This window comes from Biomphalaria glabrata, chromosome 15 (assembly GCF_947242115.1).
Source record: "Biomphalaria glabrata chromosome 15, xgBioGlab47.1, whole genome shotgun sequence".
NCBI classification, from domain to species: domain Eukaryota; kingdom Metazoa; phylum Mollusca; class Gastropoda; family Planorbidae; genus Biomphalaria; species Biomphalaria glabrata.
The window spans coordinates 30587142-30607444 of record NC_074725.1 but is presented as its reverse complement, the minus strand read 5'-3'; the positions used below and the strand labels follow the sequence as shown (position 1 = coordinate 30607444).

The following is a 20303-nucleotide window of genomic DNA, read 5'->3' as shown; positions in this document are numbered from 1 at the left end:
GATGTACCTTTAGCCAGGCGAAATCGGCTGTACTGGCCCTACCCAAGGGCCAATTCGGCTTGACAAAGACCTACGCCCAGGCTGTTGCTAAGAAAGGAAGATCCATAGCCACACAGACGGACACATTGACCCCACCACCCCCTCCTCCTCCCCCAACTCAGAAGAAAACACCGCCAAAGAACACACCTCTGAAGAAACAAGAAAGCCCTGTTGTCATGCTAAAGAACAGGTTCTCTGTGCTCGCTGATGAGAGCATGGAGACTGAGCAGCATGTCAAAACCAATACTCCGGGAGAACCCGGAGACATCATGTCTGACACAGGTTCTCCTCAGAGAACCCAGCCAGACACCCCAACCTCTACTGAGTTAGAGGTTGACCAACTCCCTAAGGGGAGAAATCAAAGCGGAGAGGATGCCCGAGGTGAGAGAGGAGGAAATAACCTCCGCTCTAACCAGAGAGATCTCCCCTCTCCAGAGAGAAAGACTCCCCCCAAAAGGGGGTTGTCCTCCTCTCCATCCAAACCCAAGAATAAAAATACCAAGGTCACTGGAATAAAGGGAAACCCCCCGGGGGCCTCCCAAGGCCAAATAGCTCCAAGTAGGTCATCTAGAATAAGCCATGGATTCCAGAATTGTACAGTGGAATTGTAGAGGCCTCAAGGCCAATTACGAGGAAATGCAGCTACTGATGGACTCTGAGACTCCTGTAGCTGTCTGCTTACAGGAAACATTTCTAAAAGATTGCATCAGCTTCCGAAGCTACCGTGCTTACACCAAGAATGTTGAGGATGCAGAGAGAGCATCAGGTGGAGTCTGTATCCTTGTGAAGGATAGCATCCCCCATGAGAGGGTAGAACTACAGACCACACTACAGGCCGTAGCAGCTAGGATAACCCTTCACAAGGTTATCACTTGCTGCAGCCTGTATCTACCACCAGGCGCTCCATTAAACCGAACAGACATGGAGGACCTATTGAAACAACTCCCCCGGCCTTATTTAATCCTTGGGGATTTCAATGCCCATAACACCATGTGGGGATCCAACAATACCGACACAAGAGGTCGTATGCTGGAGGATATCTTCCTCCAACATGATTTATGCATACTTAATGATGCATCACCGACCTACTTGCACCCAGGAACTGGATCATTCACATGCATTGACCTCACCGTATGCGTCCCCGGACTTCTGGACGATTTTAAATGGTCAGTTAGCAATGATCTACGGGGAAGTGATCACTTCCCAATCATCATTACTAACAATCTCCCTTCATTGGGACGACCTCAGCGGTGGAAACTGAATAAGGCCGATTGGGAACAATTCCAAAAAAGATGCTCTGAGGATATCACAGAAAATATCCTCCATGAACAGAACCCAGCTGATACCTTTGCTAGCAAGCTACTAAGTATAGCCAGGAAAGTTGTACCCCTAACCTCTGCAAATCCAAAACGGCCTAGCAAACCATGGTTTGATACAGCTTGCAAAAGTGCTATTGGTGATAGGAAAAAACGACTGGCTGCATTTATAAAGAATCCTTCCCAGGAAAACCTAAAGCTATTCAGGATAGCTAGAGCAAAGGCTAGACAAACCATACGGTCAGCCAAAAGGAATTCCTGGAGAAGTTTTGTCGGCAGTCTGGATGCCAAAACTTCTGCTAGAGCGGTTTGGAAGGCAGTAAGGCGAATCAAAGGGAAAGAATCAAATGCAATAGGGCATTTGAAAAATCAAGGACGAACTGTCACGTCCCCCAGAGAAATAGCTGACTGCCTTGCATCCTCAATAGCAGAAAAATCATCCACTGCACACTACACGCCAGAGTTCCAAAAAGTCAAAACCAGGGAGGAAAGACACCCCATTGATTTCAGGTCAGAGAACAATGAAGACTACAACAAACCGTTCTCGCTTGAGGAACTGAGGGAATCGCTGGACAAGTCACATGACACAGCGCCTGGAGAAGACGAAATCCATTACCAGTTCCTCGAGCACCTTCCCGAACCCTCATTGGCAGTCCTGCTAGGGGTCTATAACTGTGTGTGGCAAACAGGCGCTTTCCCAAACAGCTGGAGGAAAGCCACAGTTATACCGATACCTAAACCGGGAAGAGACGGCTCTGACCCAGCTAACTATCGACCAATAGCACTAACAAGCTGCATCTGCAAAACCATGGAAAGAATGATTAACAGTAGGCTGGTCTGGTACCTGGAAAGGAATAAAGTGATCTCAAACTACCAGTGCGGATTCCGGCAGGGGCGGACAACAACTGACCACCTGGTAAGGCTGGAAGCTTATATTAGAAATGCATTACTCAGAAGAGAACATCTAGTAGCTGTATTCTTCGATATAGAAAAGGCCTATGACACAACCTGGAAACATGGCATTCTACATGACCTGGCGCTTATGGGGCTTAAGGGACACCTCCCCCGTTTTGTGGAGGAATTCCTGAAAGATCGAAAATTTCAGGTTCGAGTGGGCAACTCCGCTTCTGACACTCATGACCAGGAAATGGGTGTACCCCAGGGCAGCATTCTGTCAGTCACCCTGTTCAACATTAAAATAAATAGCATCATAAATGCGCTGTCCCCTGGCATAGAGTGCTCTTTGTATGTTGATGACTTTGTCATTCTTACTTATGGGAAAAACATGAACACCTTAGAAAGGAAATTACAGTTATGTTTAAACAAAATTCAGGGTTGGGCAAACTATAATGGTTTCAAATTCTCAGACTCCAAAACAGTTAGTATGCATTTTTGTAATCTAAGGGGACTCCACCCAGACCCTGAACTATTTATACACAAAAAGAAGATCCCTGTCGTGAAAACTACAAAATTTTTAGGCCTCACCTTAGATTCCAAATTTAATTTTCTCCCCCACATTAAGGAACTTAAGAAGAAATGCCAAAAGTCATTAAACATACTAAGAGTACTCAGCCATACGGACTGGGGAGCTGACAGAGATACCTTGCTGCTGCTCTATCGGAGTCTAATTCGATCCAAGCTAGACTACGGATCCATAATATATGGAGCAGCAAGAAAGTCGTACCTAAAAATACTGGAACCAATACAAAATGCTGCCCTGCGTCTCTGTCTCGGCGCGTTTCGTACATCACCTATCCCAAGTCTCCATGTGGAGGCTGGAGAACTCCCCATGGATATAAGAATGAAAAAGCTTGCAATGCAGTATATAGTCAAGCTAAAATCCAACCCCACGAACCCTGCTTTTGACTCCATATTTAACCCCACAGAGGTAGAATTATACAATCGAAGGCCTAACGTCATACAGCCGCTGGGCCTTCGAATGAGAGAACCCATCCAAAATTTAACCCCACCCATTGACCAAATCTCTAAAATAGAAACCCCTCAGAATCCTCCTTGGCTAATGAATAAACCCAAATTAAATTTATCCCTCCTTAATTTCAAAAAAGAAAATACAGACCCAAGCATACTACAAGTCCACTTTAGGGAACTGCAGGAGAGCTACGGAGATTGTGGCACCATCTACACAGACGGATCCAAAATGGAGGGAAAGGTCGCGTGTGCCTGCTCCTTTCGGAACAAAACAATCTCCCGTAGACTCCCCGATGGCTGCTCCATCTTTACGGCCGAATTGCACGCAATATTGCTTGCACTTATGGCCGTAAAAGCATCAGAAAGGAGGAAATTTATAATCTGCTCCGACTCCAAATCTGCATTGCAAGCTTTGGGGCGGATGAAGACTGACATCCCATTGGTACATAAGAGCCTGAAGCTGTTGGACCTAATAACAGCCGACCGTAGGGATGTCACCTTCATCTGGGTCCCCTCCCATGTTGGCATTGAGGGAAACGAAGCCGCAGACAGAGAAGCAAAGAGAGCCCTAAATCATGCGGTGTCAGGAACCCAAATCCCCTACTCGGACCTGAGACAAAGTATTGCCTCTGCCACCTATCGAGAGTGGCAGAACCGATGGGAGGCTGAGACTCACAGTAAACTCAGGCAGATTGTGGCGGATGTCAGGTGGCGGCCCACATCTAAGGGTCTGACAAGGCGTGGTAGCTCAACCATGTCCAGACTTAGGATTGGCCACACCTACATCACGCACTCTTTTGTACTGAAGAGAGAGGAGCCCCCACTTTGCGAGTACTGTGACTCTCGCCTCACCGTGGAACATATCCTCGTTGATTGCCCCAGATATCAGGATGTCAGGGCGAAACATTTTAGAGCCACTAATCTAAAAACACTATTTAATAATGTCGACCCTGGGAAGGTACTGGGCTTTATTCGGGAAGTGGGGCTATCTACGAAGATGTGATTTCTGAATTTGTGAACATGCACTATTTACATTAGATTTTTACCAAATATTTAAATTTTTACTACCTTTACTATTTTAACTGTGAATAGACCTTAATTTTAATTATATTACTGTATAGAATCTGGCCCTTGCTGTTTAGAGAGAGAGTAGTCCTTAAGGGACTGCAGGCACGACATGGCCTAAATTGTGCCGATGTGCCTCAAATCAACAAATCAAATCAAATCAAATCTCTGTTTCTCCTTGAAGACAGGTGCAGAAGACAGAATGAAAAATTCAATAGACTGGCTTTGTCTGCATGAAACACAGGAAAATATGCCTGTCGCAAATGGATTTGCTTAGTCATGTGAAATGCTGCACTCTCCTTAATCTTTGAAATCAAAGACATTGCCATTATGTTACACGTAGTCTTTGATGCTTTCAAGATTGAAGATAATTTGTTGAGTTGAGCTTACAAACTCAACAAGTAGCATAGGTAATGGAGTGCTTATATCCATTAGCACTTCCAGGGATAACAACCTTAGGGAACCACATTTGTAAGCTACCAAGCTTTTATTATAATTTATAAAATGTCCTTGTTTAAGTCATTATAGATTGTTTTCCTAATTTCACTTTACAGTAGAGGTAAATGATGTTATGTTCCACTCAAGACTTATAACACACATGCATGTCCGCGCAGCTGCTCGGCTTTCCGGACTCTCTTTAAAGAACTGGATAACGCTTAGTAAACCGTTAAAACGTTTATTTACAAGGGAAAATGGTAGTTAAGACTTCTACTCTATGCGTCTCTGTTGTCACTCCTTCTAGCGTCTCTAAACATGTCATATTTCCAGTCTAATTTTATCTACTCTTTTGGTTCCAAGATTACTACACAAATAACTGAAATAAAATATGTATCATAACATTGATTAAGCAGAGGTGCAGTAAATCAGGAGCTACACAACATTGTTCATAGTCTGATTATCTCTATCATTTTATTTGATAAGTGTTTATTTTTTTTTCAGGCAGATGATGCACGTTTTGCTTTCATTGTGGAATGGTATGAAGAGTTGGCAGCTCGGACCAGAACTTTCCAATTTTTCTACTATTCTGGCAGTAAAAGTATTGAAATGGTAAGAAAACTATATGAAGGGCTTCCATATGATCTTGTTATCATTTCTACTTTTTATGTGTTTGTAAAAATGTTTTACATATTTCGGATGTTCCTTCAGAGCTGAAGATAATTTACTTCCTGGTTCAAGCCTCCGGCAGAACGAGGGGGGATGATAGGCAGGATATGAGTTTGGGACATATGAGAAATCCAAACCACAGTCCAGCGCATATACCGCATGACTATGATATTCACAACGTTGTTATATTCCTTGTGGTTTAATTTGATAATTTTTATTTGTGATCTCCTTAAATCTAAAGCAATTTAGTTTGTTTGCCTTTTGTTTTTGTAAAAGCTGCTTTCACAATGATAACTGAAAAAAAACATTGATGAATTGAGTGGAAGAATGTTAAGAATGATGTAATCACTATAATATGTATGCCAGTCTGGGAGAAAAATTTAAAATGTGATAACACTTAAACTTTGAAACATTGCTTGTAATGGTTGTGATATTACTTTCACTTTTGATTATTAATACATTTTGTAATGAATACATATTAAAGCAAAAGAAAAACAAATTAGGCAAAATAATCTGTTATTCCTTGACATGGTGACCATGATGGTCGCTTGAACTTGTCTTGGCTACCTATGAAACGGCTCGAGGTTCGACATCCGACTCGAGCAGATTTATGTTAACTTAGCACCTAAAGGCAGTACAGAAAACCTTCTCTCATATAGCCCCTCCCCCAACTGGTCCACAAACAAGATTGGACCAAAGTGCTTTGAACATGCTTTAAGCATGAAAGTAGCGCTATATAAAAGCTAATAAAAAAAATTTTTATATCCAATTGTTTTCTTAACTCATTTACTGCTTAAATGGTAATTTGTGAAAAAGAATGTCACATCATTTCTAAAACTGCACACCATTAGTCTATGATAAAAAAAAAATATTATTAAATAACTTACTCTCTGTACCAAAAAGCAATTATATCATAACAATTCTTTGCTTGCCAGCTAAATTGAATGTTGAATTTTTCTCTTTGAAAGTTTTTTGATTTTGTTGTAATTGTGAAAAGAATTTGTTTCTGTTACATTATATGATGAATCCATTAAAAAACAAAACAAAACAAGGCTTGTAGCATATAATAGTAGCTTTATGGTTCAATATGACTAAGCATAGACAAAATAAAAAAAAAAGGATGCAAATTACAAATCTCTGACTAGGCAACATCACCTAGCAGTGACTCAGGTACAAACCAAGCAGTTGACTTGACCCTCCAGGTCCTCAAAAATGTACATTTCAATTCATTAGAGTTATCTGTACCTTTAGAATCACCCATATTCAGATGGTTATGCAACCCACCTGTGGAGGCACAGTGGATGAGGGGTAAATTGCTTGGCTTCTGAACTGGATTTCCTGGGTTTGAAACCTGATGAGGACTGGGATTTAGGGTGACTCTGAGTCTACCCATCTCAAATGGGTACCTGACATTAGTTGGGGAAAAGTAAAGGTAGGTGTTCATCTTGATAGCCACATGACATCCTCGTTAACTGTGGGCCACAGAAACAGATGATCTTTACATTTTCTGCCCTATAGATTGCAATGTCTAAAAGGTGGAACTTTACTATATGGCCCACTTAAAACCCCACACTTGCTTTCACAAACAATTAGATGTAAGGATCAAAACATATTTGAGCCTGGGTTTTCTTCCAAACACAAACTTAGACCTGCTTATAGGAATCACATTTTAGAAGTTTTTGTTTTCAATGGCGACCACTCTATGGTAGAAAATCTTAACTGATTTTTTTGTTTTGCAGTTTGACATTAAAACTCGAAAAATGTTCCTGAAAACCAACATTTCTGCTTCCCCAATAGAACTTCAAGATTTATACATTGGGGCTTCCATCAATGTGTTGGGAAGGCAACTAAAAATTGTTGACTTTGGAGACGAGTTCACAAAAAGGAAACTGATGAGCAAACTGGAGAGGTAATAGACATTGTTATCTTCTTATAAAAACTTCAAGCTTACCTTAAAAAAAGTTCTAAGATAATTACGTTCTTATATTCCTTTATAAAAAAAAAGAAGATAATTACATCCTACACATACTCATTTATTAATCTAGTTGTACATGTCAAATAGAGATTTCAACTCTTTTAAGTCTTCAGTTTTCCTATCTTATTTAGGAAACTTTATTTTTAAGCTCTAATGGCAATATGGTCCTGGCATATGTCTTTCTAAGTATTTTGTTAGGTAGTAATTTTGTATTTAATTTCTCAGTATTGTATTTATTATTTAGTCTACTGTCCTGGAGTGTTTTCTAGCTTTAAAACAAGTGTTTAGATATTCTCTTGTCATGAAATAAATTTTGTTCCCCTCCTCTTTCAGCTTAATGATATCTTTAAATTGTGATGCATCAATTTTAAACAGAATTGGCAGTTTTTATTTTCATGATTACATTTGTATCAAACCTGGGTTTCTATCATGATTATTTCCACCCTAAAAAACATGCTGGCTAAAACGATCATCTCACTCTAGTTGATCTGTAATATTGAGCATTTCATTATGACTACCAATTGGATGTTTTTACAATTAGCTGTTGGCTCCAATACCCCTTTCAAACTCAAACTCTAAACCCTGATAGTCCATGTCTAGGTCTTTTTGCTATTGATGACAATGCAAAATTTTAAGTCCCAATGTCACTTTTAAGTTCTGCAATTTTTCATACTTCTCGAAACTGTCCCAGATTTTGTTTGCAGATAATAGATGCACTAGAAGTTTTTCTTCATTGTTCTCATTGTTATGTTGGAGTCTTCATATGACTAGACCAATACATGAGATGAACTGCACAGTGGTTTCCAAATCAGGGGGCTCTCCATATAGTTTTCTTTCTATTGGGGTGATTTGGGGCCAATGTCTTATACAGGCCTCTTGGTAAAGAGAGCAGTTTTGGAGGACGTGGTCGGCATTTTCTGGTGATAATCCACATGGGCAGATTTTATTTGTTCCAATTTTGAGCTTCCAGTACATGTGTTGTCGCATTCTATTGCGTCCGGTCCTGAGTCGAAAGATTAGACGTTGGTCTTGTCGGGATAGCTTATAGTAAGCGTCATCTTTATTGTGATTTGGATGGGAGCTCATCCATTTCTCATTTATTTTATTTAGAAGTTTTGAAAGCCAAAATTTAATTGACAAATTACCATTTGCATGAATTTGGAGTTTGCGTTGGGTATGCAGGCTCTGAGCAGCATATATTAGAATTTGTTCTTAGTTTAACTAGTGCTTTAGTGTATCTGTTCATTTGTCTTGCATGAATTTATGTTCAAAATTATGATCTTATTTAGGACTCTTGGCTATGTCAAGCCAAATTCACTGGACAAACTTGGAGAGATTATTCATGCAATCTATGATCGAGGCCTCCTTATTTCCAAACTGAGGCTCTGCAAGGTTGAGCACAATGATGCATACCGACTCCATGAAGAAGACAATAAGCAAAGTGCTATGAAGTAGGTACAATGCTAAAAGTGCTTCTCTTGCATCTTTCTAATGTACACTATTGCTTGTGTCAGCAGTTAATTTGAATGCACTGTTTGTAATAAATTTGGCTCTTTTTAAAAACTATTATTCTCAGCTTAGAATGTATATTGGCTGAGGGGTAAGGTTCTTGACTTCTGAGCCATGGAGTCAGGAGTTCAAAAAAATCAATAGCTTTTATGTAGCAAAACTTTCATGCTTATAGATCTAATCTCATTTGTGGGCCAGTAGAGATAGGGGGTATCTGGGAGGTTTTCTCTGCTGCCTTCAGGTGCTTAGTAAACATAACTTTGCTCAACCTCAAGCCCCCTTGATAGGTAGCCAAGCCAAGCTCAAGAAGTTAAGCCTCTTGGCCAACATCCCAATTGTAGTGAAGACAGGGATTTTGAACTTTGGGATTTTAAGGTTGTCCTTGAGCTTGCCCAACTCTTTAGGCTACCTGATATTAGTTGGGGTAGGTAAAGGCATTTGGTCATTGGGCTGGCCAAATTAATGGTTGATACTTTGTATTGTCAAACCAATTCAGAATTTATCGAGACATTTTGTTTTGTTAAACTGATTTACCTGAAAGACTTACAAATGATGACAAATTTCACTGAAATGCAGTCATCATCTTTTGATTGTTAAAAATCGTATTAAACCTTTCTTGAAAGTTCTGAACAAGATGGCTCAAAAAATAAGAGAGTTTGATACTGATTAAAACAAAATTGAAAATTAATTTTTGTTTCATAATATATGTTATGTTCAATTTTACACCCTAATAATCACAAATTTGTAATCTACAGAGAGGAATTTATTCCTTGTGTGCCGTTTTGAGATAACATTTGCTTTTATGTTTTATATAGTTATGGAGTGTGTGTGTTTGTTTGTATTGGGTGATGTCAGAGCCAGCCTTAGATAATTGCAGGTGAAGTAAATTCAGTGGCCCCAAATGAAATTGAAAAATAAAAACTAAACAGCGAAAAAAATGAAATTACGCAATTTTTTAAAAAACCTAGTGTATTCCAACAATAACATTGAAGACCTATTTTGCTATTTCTTCTCTAAAAAAATATAGTTTTTAATTCCTGTGTGAGGCCCCCATCAATCGGAGGTGGCTGCCTATGCCTAAGGCTGGCCCTGGTGACGTAACCTTAAGAATAATTGATAGTTATGACTGGATAAAAAGTAGTGAATGGCTGATGAAAGGGAGACAAAGCGACAAAGTTAGCTAGAAAACCATTTGAAAACAAATGCTTGAAGTGAGTCAAAATATATTTTAAAATCGTTCAACACCTTGTTCTACATAGATGTACATTGAAAGTGAAATCTGTGTATATTTATCAACAGAAGACAAGTTTATTTTGCTTGTACAAGGAGTTTTCTGATCTTAATATTCATATATGAATGTAAGATGCTTACAAGAGCTAGTTGGACTTGCTGTCTATAGCTACAATCCAATGACAACTCCATCAACATGTATAAAGTCTAGTTATTATATCTCTCTCACACATTTGAGACCCAAAGGGCAGAAAACACAAAGGAAAACTTACATAGACCACCGGTGGACAACTGCTTTGTCTGCATAAGATGCAGGAAAATATGCAGGTCACAACTGGGTTTGCGCAGTTATGTGAAACAATGCATTTATCCCTAATCTTCTAATCGAAGACATTGCCATTATTATTATGGCTATGTAAAGTTGGCTAACAGTTGAGCCTCACATGAACTGAGCTTATTTGCTGCCTCTCATGTATAGTTCAGCGTTGTAAACATGAGGCATCTTTGCCATGTTAATATTTGGCTAACATTAATTCATTCCAGCATCAACGCCATCACTAGTGGACCAATAGTGGCCTTTGAACTGGTGGGAGAGAATGCAGTGCAAAGATGGCAGGAACTAGTGGGGCCGACTGATCCCTCGGTGGCCAGATCGGAGGCCGCTTCCTCACTGAGGGCCAGGTTTGGTAAAGGTAAGGTTGATTAGAAAATAGACATGAAGATGTCATCAAACGTTGTCAATGAAAATGAAATGGCATTGATATGTCCACACTCTTTCCCTCGTTTTTGGCTAAGTGACATATAAACCATTTGAGTCGGGGGTAGGAGTTCAAAAATCTGATGGAGATTCCAGATTTAACTCTGAGTCATATTTGCTGAGCAGATATGTTTCCAGACTTAACTCAATCTGAGTTGTATTTGCTGAGCAGATATGTTTCCAGACTTAACTCAATCTGAGTTGTATTTGCTGAGCAGATATGTTTCCAGACTTAACTCAATCTGAGTCGTATTTGCTGAGCACATGCGTAAGTCTTATATTTCAAAGCAAATAAATATGACATTCTAGAGTGTTCTTTCTATATTGCAATCATCAGTGTTCCTTATAAGTTAAACCACCATATCTATATAAAAAAAAAAGGTGTGTTTAAAATTATTCATGTATTATTATTACATTGGTCTTCAACAAAATATTTTATTAATTCTTTCCTATGAATTTTCAAAAGTGACTAATGGTTTCTTCAAATGTACAATAAACTTCAATCCAATCAATAAAACAATTAACTTCAAACCCCTCATGTTCAATAAGCTTCAGTCTTCAACACCACACTCCCACATGTACAATAAACTTAATTTTCCTATTTCCTTATAATTGAATGTATGATAATTCAATCCCTCTTCTTCAATCCATCAACCTCCAATAAAGAAATCCTCTAACCACACTCTCAATACAAGAAAAATTACAAAGATCTGTTTCATGACTCTTTTCTATCAATCAGTCTGTTCATCTACAGTTTGTAAGACTAATTTCCTTACGGACAATAAAGATTATTATTATTACTATTATTATTATTATTATATTGTTACGAATCTCACTATTCAGGCTCTCTGCAAACTGCACCATACACCACCAACTTAAAGAACTTGACAACTCAGGGCTCCAAAGTAACATAACACTTAATAGTTGAATAAATAACAGCCAATACTGTACAATTGGCAACACGTACACTGTACAAATATCTCTCCGATAACACCGTTCCGCCGTATCAACTCTTGCACAGGCCTCTCCGTCTCGTTCCGGGCTTGCACTGGGTTCAACAGTTCAGGACTGACTTCACACACTAGGCTCGTTAGGTTGGACCCGATCGCAGACCAAGATCAAGACGCCAGTCGTCTCAACTGTACTTGACAGTACTCCGCACTGAACCATCGTAATGCTCCGTACAGAACCACACCACTGAACTGTGCTGTAGTCGACCGGACTGTAGTGGACCTTCTGTCGTGAACCTCCATTCTGAACCTCGCTGTATTGAGCCCCTTTTCTCGACCGTCTTGACTGCGACACCTCCGCTCTTATATAGGGTCCCTACTGGCCTTCTCGAACCGGACAGAACGCCGCTCGACGTTTTAGGTGGTCAGATGACTACAACTCTCGTGACGCTCCTGAGCTCTGTTCACGATGGCGATCCTTCCCGAACCATCCTGTTGACACTCGACTTGGCTGACCGTCGTAGCTCATCACGGGCGATTTGCGTCGGCTGACTACACACACACCACTACCCCCATCTGTACCACCACCAGGTTTATAACAATATGTTTTTAAACACAAGTTAGTGCTATTGTAGACATATTTTACAAAATCTGTGCAAAGGGACACAACTTCAATGAACTACTTTATCATGCTGTCAGTAATGAGAATTTAATACAAAGTTTATGTCATTGGAAGATATTATAAAATGTAGAAAAAAATATTGATTTACAATTGTTAGCCCAATGTTTATCTATAAAATATCTTTCTATTACAGATTTGTTGCACAATGCAGTTCACTGCTCTGGGAGTCCTTCAGCTGCCGCCAGAGAGCTAGAATATTTCTTCCCATCATGCAGCAAGGCCACTTTGACAAACTGTGCGCTGGGCTGCAATACCACTTTGTGTCTAATTAAGCCTCATGCAATTAAAGCTGGTAAGTTTTCTTCATGTAGATAGATACCACTTTAAAGTAAATCTTTCTTTCCTTATTTAAGTAGAGCATGCAAACAGTACAAGGATGGTTCCGCTGAGAATAAATGTACGTAATTTAAATTTATAGGCAATTTTGCGAATTCCAAACGTTCGTTCAGAAATGAAGATTATTACTTCCTATCCCAAACCTCCCACATGATAGCGCCCAGCGGTGCATGGTGGTGGGCAGGGTTCAAACTCTGTACCATCATGTGGATAGTCTGAAGTAAATACCAACCTAGCAGACAGCCGTATTAAGGTTGTTCATTTTTTAATTTAGGAAACATTAAGGTTATAGAAAATTGTTGCCTGTGCCTGTTATGACTGAAAGTAAAATTCCCCTTTCAGACCTTGCGATCTATGGAGCAGGTGCAAAGATTACCTGTTTCTGTGGCCCTTGGGTAATGAGGGTGTCATGTGGCCAGCACAATGACAAACTGCCTTTACTTTTCACCAACTAATGTCAGGCACACATTTGAGCTGGGTGGACTCAGATGTGCCCTAAAGATCCTAATGTTTAAAAGTCCGTCTTCACCAGGATTCAAACCCAGGACCCCTCAGTTTGGAAGCCAAGTGCCTTACCGTCCATGACACTGCAGTAATAATTGTAATATCTGATGGTATTTTGCTGTTGATTACTGTCAGATTTTTTTTTTCATATTCTCTCTCATTTTTGGAAATTCTTTTTTTCAAATTGAACTCTATCAGTGTTTGTTGTGTTTTTTTAAGGTTTCGATGTTACTTTAGAAGTTAAGATTATTGTGTTTTGTCTAAACCTCCCCCACAACGGCAGATGTTGGAAGCTTGTAGGGTTAAAAAATTGGGATAATTGAGACAGTAGTATAAAGCTTGACACATGACCACGTAGCCATCAATTTAGCACTGTAAGAGTCAAAAAAAGTCCTATAAGACCACCTACTCGGCAGCCTTAGCTCCATTCATTTTTTATTTTCCATTCTGTAGGTTTAGCTGGTAAAATCATCATGGCCATCCAAGATGGAGGCTTCAGTTTTAACACCATACAGATGTTTCACATGGAGAAAGCTAACGTTGAGGAATTTCTTGAGGTACATTTTAACTAAACAAAACCCAATCCATGTAAGTTGGACACTGTTCTTGATAAATCCAGAAACCCAGACGTAGCAATGAAGCAAGTAAAATGATTAAAATACTTTTAAAAAATTAAGTGAAATTCATCAATTATTTAGAATCACTCCTTAATTAATTTTTTTATAGAACTAGACCAACAACAATAAATTTGTGCCATTGGAAATATTTTTATTAATTGTTTTTGTTTAATGCAACTTTCATGCTTATAGCATGTTTAGTGGTATTTGGTCCAGTCACTTTTGTAGACCTGTGGAAGGGTAGAGGGTATCTGGGAGATACTGTGCTCCCTTTTCAAAGGCAATTTTAAAAAAAAAATGTTGCTTGAGTCTGAATTTGAAATCGTGGTCTTGAGCCTCCATGATGAAATGCTGACTTGTTAGCTACTGAGATATTCAAGTACTTAGGACTAATGAATTAACTAATCTGGGCTGAAAGTAGAACAGATAGAAAATGGAGGTGTGAGATTTATAAGGAACGAATATTCACATTTGACTAGAGTAACACCTTGAGTAAAATCACTAAATTTAGAGACAGTTCAGGATTAAAGACTTAAAATATGCTAGGACAAATTTGTACAAATGCTCCTTCTTCCCTAGTGCTATTAGAGTATGGAATAGGTTACCTTAAACAGCTAGGAAAACCAGTGACTTGACAGAATTGAAGTTGTCGGTCAAGATGCATGACATGTAGGACGTAATCATCTTTTTTGTATTATATAGGAAGATATGATAAAAGTAAAGTAGCTATAACACATAAAACACTGAACCATAAATTTCAAATACAAAAACAAAGCCTCAGAAATACTCAGAAAAACACAAAGATAAAGGCACATTTCTTATTCCATATCCTAGGACTAATTAGTACAAATGCTCAATCTTCCCTTTTAATTAAATGTCTATAGGGAGCATGGAGTCTGAGTAGCAAAGGGCTTGGCTTCTGAACTGAGGGATCTCTGGTTTAAATCTCAGTGAAGACTGGGATTTTGAATTCTATGATTTTTAGATGCCCTAGAGTCCTCCCAACTCTAATGGGTACTGTCAGGCTTTTACATGTTTGAATTAGCCTGATATTTGTATGATGTAGATACCTCTTCTGGTATTATTGTTATGTTCTTGCTTTATTGACTAAATATCTTGGTGCACACGCTAATTTTGTTGTTGCACATGTGCACCTCTGGATCTACTGAGTTATCAGACCACAACATGTAGATTACCAACAGACTCGAACATAACAGACATGGTTTTTATTAAACACAATAATAATTCACAATCAATATATCGGCACCTCAGCCATCACAAAGTAGAACAGAATATTTCACATAAAACAATGTTGTAATCCATAGAAATACATCGCATATTTATTCATCAATACTTTTATCTTAAATACAAGGCACGTCTGTCTTCTACCATATCTCTGGGGTCTACTTACCTGCCCATGTGGTCAGCTCTAATCATGTGACCCAAAATATCCCATCATTCAACTGGGTTCTCAACTTTCATGTGAAACCATAACTTTATAATTCACTTCATGTTTCCCAATGCAATACTTCTCTCAACCAACACATCACAGCCTAAAACAGTGATGTGACAGGTACCTGACATTAGTTGGGGAAAGTAAAGGTGGTTGATCATTGTACTGGCCACATGACACTCTTGTTAACCATTGGCCTTAGAAACTTTTGACCTTTACATCATCTGCCCCATAGATTGCAAGGTCTGAAAGGGGAACTTTACTTATTACTGCACCCCACAGTTAGTCTTAGATTTGACTTCTTACTTACTTACTTAATCCTGTTTACTTCCAGGGGAGCATAGGGCCGCAAGCACACCTCTCCACCGAACTCGGTTCTGAGCAGCTTTCTTCATCTGCCCCCATGTCATTCCAGTACCCTCAGCTTCACTGATGATTGACCTCTTCCAGGTTTGCTTGGGTCTGCCCACTTTCCTCTTTCCTTGTGGGTTCCAGTCAAGTGCCAGCTTTGCAATGTTGGTAGCTGGTTTTCGCAGGGTGTGTCCTATCCAGCTCCATTTTCGTTTTGTGATGTCTTAGGCTATGGGCTTTTGATTTGACTTCAGTCATTAAAAAATTATTATTTTTTTGCAGTATATTTGACTGCAGTCATTTTAAGCCTTTTTTATCCCCTCCATCCTATAGGTGTATAAGGGTGTGCTCCATGAGTATCCAGGCATGGTCAGTGAGCTAGCCTCTGGTCCTGTCATTGCAATGGAGATTATCAGTAAATCTACTGACAATGTGGCAGAAGCTTTCCGTGAGTTTTGTGGACCAATGGACCCAGTGAGTATGAAAATCTATCTAAGAATATGTTAAATATGTTGTTATTATTTTTAATTAATGAAAATTATTTTTTTTTAATATTCCTTTTGTGTTATTTAGTAATTGACATATATTAGAATTGATGTATAAAATCAACAAATTTTATAATTAAGTATAGTAATCTTAGAAGTAAAATAACCATGCAAAACTTAACTTCCCTGAAACATTTCCCTCTGTTAGTAACTGATGATGCAAGCCTTTTATTCATAAACTAAAACAGTGTGTACCAATAAAATCAGAAATATCAGAAAAGTTGCTTTTTTTTAAAAATCATTTCCCACTTCAATCAGCAAATGGTGGTCTTTTATTTCTCAATCTATTTATTTCATGTTTTGCTTCACTATTGCTAGGAGTATTCCTGCTGAAGCTGTGATTTAATGTGTCATAAACAAAACTTTTTTTTTCTTTGACATCACTTGGAATAGACTAAGACTAAGACTAAGACTGCTTTATTGATCCTTACGGAAATTTGTTGTGATTACAAGGACTCGTTTCTCATATAAAGACAACACAACAGAAAAATACACATAAATACAACAGACAACATAAAGAGTTCATTCGGCGACTACACACAGGTATCTTGGTGCATTTCATGTTCCCTGATCAATGAGTGGCGGTGATAGTGTCTGACCGAGTGAGGTACGAACGAGTTTTTGTACCGCTCCGTTCTTGTTTTGATTGACAGCAGTCGCCCACTTCGCGACGACCTGGCGTAGTTCTGATGGAGCGGGTGGCCGTTGTCTTCCAAGATTTTTTCGATTTTTCTTAGGCACATTTGTTCAAAAAGTTCCTTTAAATGTGGTAATGTTGTGAGTGTAATTTTTGATGCTTTTTTAATGATGTTTTCTAGACGTTGCAACAGTTTAGATGAGGCGTTGCCTTGCCAACAACTTATTCCGTATGTTAGCATTGATCAAAAACATAAAGTCAAATTTAATTCATCACCTTCACCTATCCCTTAGTTTGTTGAACCTTTGGGGCACCACATAAGATCTGTTCTCCATTCCCCTTTGTCTTTGGCCTTGGATAGAATTTCATTCATTGTCTCTCCATTCTTTTATGTTGTCTTCCCATCGCTTTCTCTGTCTTCCTCTTCTTTTTTTTCCCCCTGGTACTGTTCCCAGAAGGAAGGTCTTTGCGAGCCCTGAGGACCTTGTGATGTGGCCATAGAGTTTAAGTTTGCCCTTTTCTACACTGGTTTGCGGGCGTCTGTGGGGTCCAGTTGCTTTATTAACCCTGTTGCTAATCTCTTATTTGGTAGGCAGTCTTTTTAATTTAATTCAATTTAATTCTAAGATGATTAAATGTTTTAGAAACCAGAGTTTTCACAGTGTGGTCAATTAGCTAGTGATTTTTTCCAAAAGATATACGTAAACTGTCAAATTTTTGGACAGTTCGTTAGAGACTTTTTTTTTAAATATAAGAATTTATCCTTACAAACACCCATTCATGAAGAGAATGCAAGTTATTAGCAGGAATTCTAATGACCTCAAAACTATACAGTAGCTAGTAATTGACAAGTGGAAAAAAAACTTTTAAGTAAAAGTTTATTATTACAATTGTTAATATCGTGATGCAATATGTGATTTTTTATATTGAATTTTTGATCAAATAGATTTTACATAGATTTCCATAACATATCCTCAATCACATCTGTTAATTGTAATTGGCATTTAAATTTAAATGTAGGTATTTGTTTAAATTTATTTTTGATTCCTATAACATATCTTCGATCACATCTGTTGATAGTACTTGGCATTTAAATGTAGACTTTTTTTTGGTACATTTTTATTGTAAACTTATAGTTGTTTTTTTTTTTAAGTTATGTCCCTTTGCTATGTTCTAGTTGAAAAAAAAGTTATGTCCCTTTGATAGGGCATAGAAGAGAATATTCAGTTAGTCCTGTAGAAGGTTAAATGAAATGATTTGTTTATAGCTAAATATTTGCTACAGAAATGCAGTATTTAAAAAAAATCACTATTGAACTGTATTTCATTCCAGGGCTAAAGATTAAAGCTTATAATGATGTTTTTTTGTTTCCTTTTTTACTTTACCTTTACCTATCCCTTAGTCTGTTGGACCGTTGGGGCACCACGCAAGACTCGTCAACCGTCTCTCTCTATTCCTCGGACTTTTGCCTTAGTTAGAACCTCTTTCAATGGAAGGCCTGTCCATTCATTTATGTTGTCCTCCCATCGCTTTCTCTGTCTGCCTCTTTTTCCTGGTACTGTTCCCTGAAGGGAGGTCTTTGCGAGCCCTGGAGATCTTGTAATATGGCCATAGATTTTAAGATTGCGTTTTTTTACGATAGTTAGCAGGTCATCATGGCGTCCAATCGCTGCAGAAACCCTGTCTCTAATCTCTTGGTTTGTGATGCAGTCTTTAAATGTGATACCTAGGATTCTTCTGTAGCACCTCTATTTCATTGCTAGGATCCTCCTCTCTAGCTCTGCAGTCAGCGTCCAAGACTCACAAACATAAAAATGTAGCCATGACCAGAGAGCGCATCAGTCTGATTTTGGTGCCAAGGGCTAAGCCTATGTCTTTCCATATTATTGTAAGTTTTGAAAGGGCTTAGTAATCAGAAAGAAACAATTAGACTTTTTAAATGTTTTTATCAACATTCATTTTGTTCAATGCAGGAAATAGCCCGCCACATTCGACCTAGAACATTGAGAGCCAGTTTTGGTGTGAACAAAGTTCAGAATGCAGTCCACTGTACAGATCTACCAGAAGATGCATCATTAGAGGCAAGTAATAAGTGTTGAGACATTGGCCACTTGTTGCTTCCCCTTGAGGCAATTATTGGCTTTTACACCATAGTGTATTTATTGAACAGCAATATTCTAACCCAAAGTTTCCTAATTGTTTCCTTAACAGGACACTTCACACATTCAGAGTATTTTTTTTTTTTTTTTTTGAGAGGTCTTTTCATGTGGTGGCCTACTAGTTAATGGACCTCATTCACCAACCGTAAACAAACAACATTTAGTCACGTGATAATATTGATAAAACAACGAAAAAAAGTATCATGTGACAGCCATTGTGAATAAAAAATTAGATCTTAATTTGTAAAGAATAGATAGAGAATCATGTGGCTAAATATTGGTTGTTTACGATTGGTGAATGAGGTCCATTGTTCTATTAGTTTGTGGAACACCTTTTCAGGTTTTTATGGAACACAGTTTGGGAAACACTGTTCTAACCTTTTCTAACTCATGGAGCTTATCTAGAACTACATAGGCTGTCTAGAATTTGGAATTTATTGGCTAGTATTGAGCTACACATGCTATAGCTTAGCACCTCATTTTCGGTGGTCGAGGGGCTAAGTATATTTGAGCTTGGATTGGCTTGGCTACTTATGAAGGGGGCTCAAGGTTCGACACCCAACTCTAGCTAAAAAGTCTTTTTTTAGCGCCTAAAGGCAGCACAGAAAACCTTCGTTTAGATACCCCCCTCCCCCTACTAGTTCACAAATGAGATTGGACCATAGGGCTCTGAGCATGCTATAAGCATGAAAGTAGGGCTATATAAAAGTTATAATTTATTTTCTTGGAGGCCCCTGAAGAAATTACCCTAGTGAGCTTTTATTCACTATCTATATACTACTTGTCTTTTCGACACATTATGAGTAGGTCATTATTTTTCTTATCTTTAACTATTTCACAGGTTGAATACTTCTTTAAAGTTCTTGACCGCTGAGTGACCGAGCGAACAGAACCTGTGTAAACAGTTAGTCTGTAAGGCAAAGCTGAGGGTCACCTTATAGTTTTGCTATAAGATCAAATGTTTGTAAAGAATATTTACATGTATACGTATAGAACCTGGCACGTAATGTGTCACAGCATTTGTAACACTTTGTCTTAATGAGAGCAATCTCTTTGCATACATATGATGTTTTTATTTATTTAATTTTTTTTTTTACTTTTCAATGCCTGTAAAATATCATCAAATAAAAACTTTTTTTTTTAAA

General features: G+C 38.5%; 1 protein-coding gene across 2 annotated transcripts in view; it reads left to right on the top strand.

Annotated features, from left to right (window-relative positions):
• The window catches only part of LOC106070048 (nucleoside diphosphate kinase 7-like), a 23205-nt gene extending 2902 nt beyond the window's left edge, over positions 1-20303 (top strand). For both annotated transcript variants that reach the window (XM_056012613.1, XM_056012614.1), the window contains exons 3-11: positions 5289-5396; positions 7193-7362; positions 8718-8879; positions 10711-10859; positions 12690-12848; positions 13850-13953; positions 16151-16291; positions 18973-19080; positions 20000-20303. In XM_056012613.1, the coding sequence (XP_055868588.1) occupies positions 5289-5396; positions 7193-7362; positions 8718-8879; positions 10711-10859; positions 12690-12848; positions 13850-13953; positions 16151-16291; positions 18973-19080; positions 20000-20032 (1134 nt within the window). In that variant the 3' untranslated portion in view covers positions 20033-20303. The remainder of the gene's footprint in view (positions 1-5288; positions 5397-7192; positions 7363-8717; positions 8880-10710; positions 10860-12689; positions 12849-13849; positions 13954-16150; positions 16292-18972; positions 19081-19999) is intronic.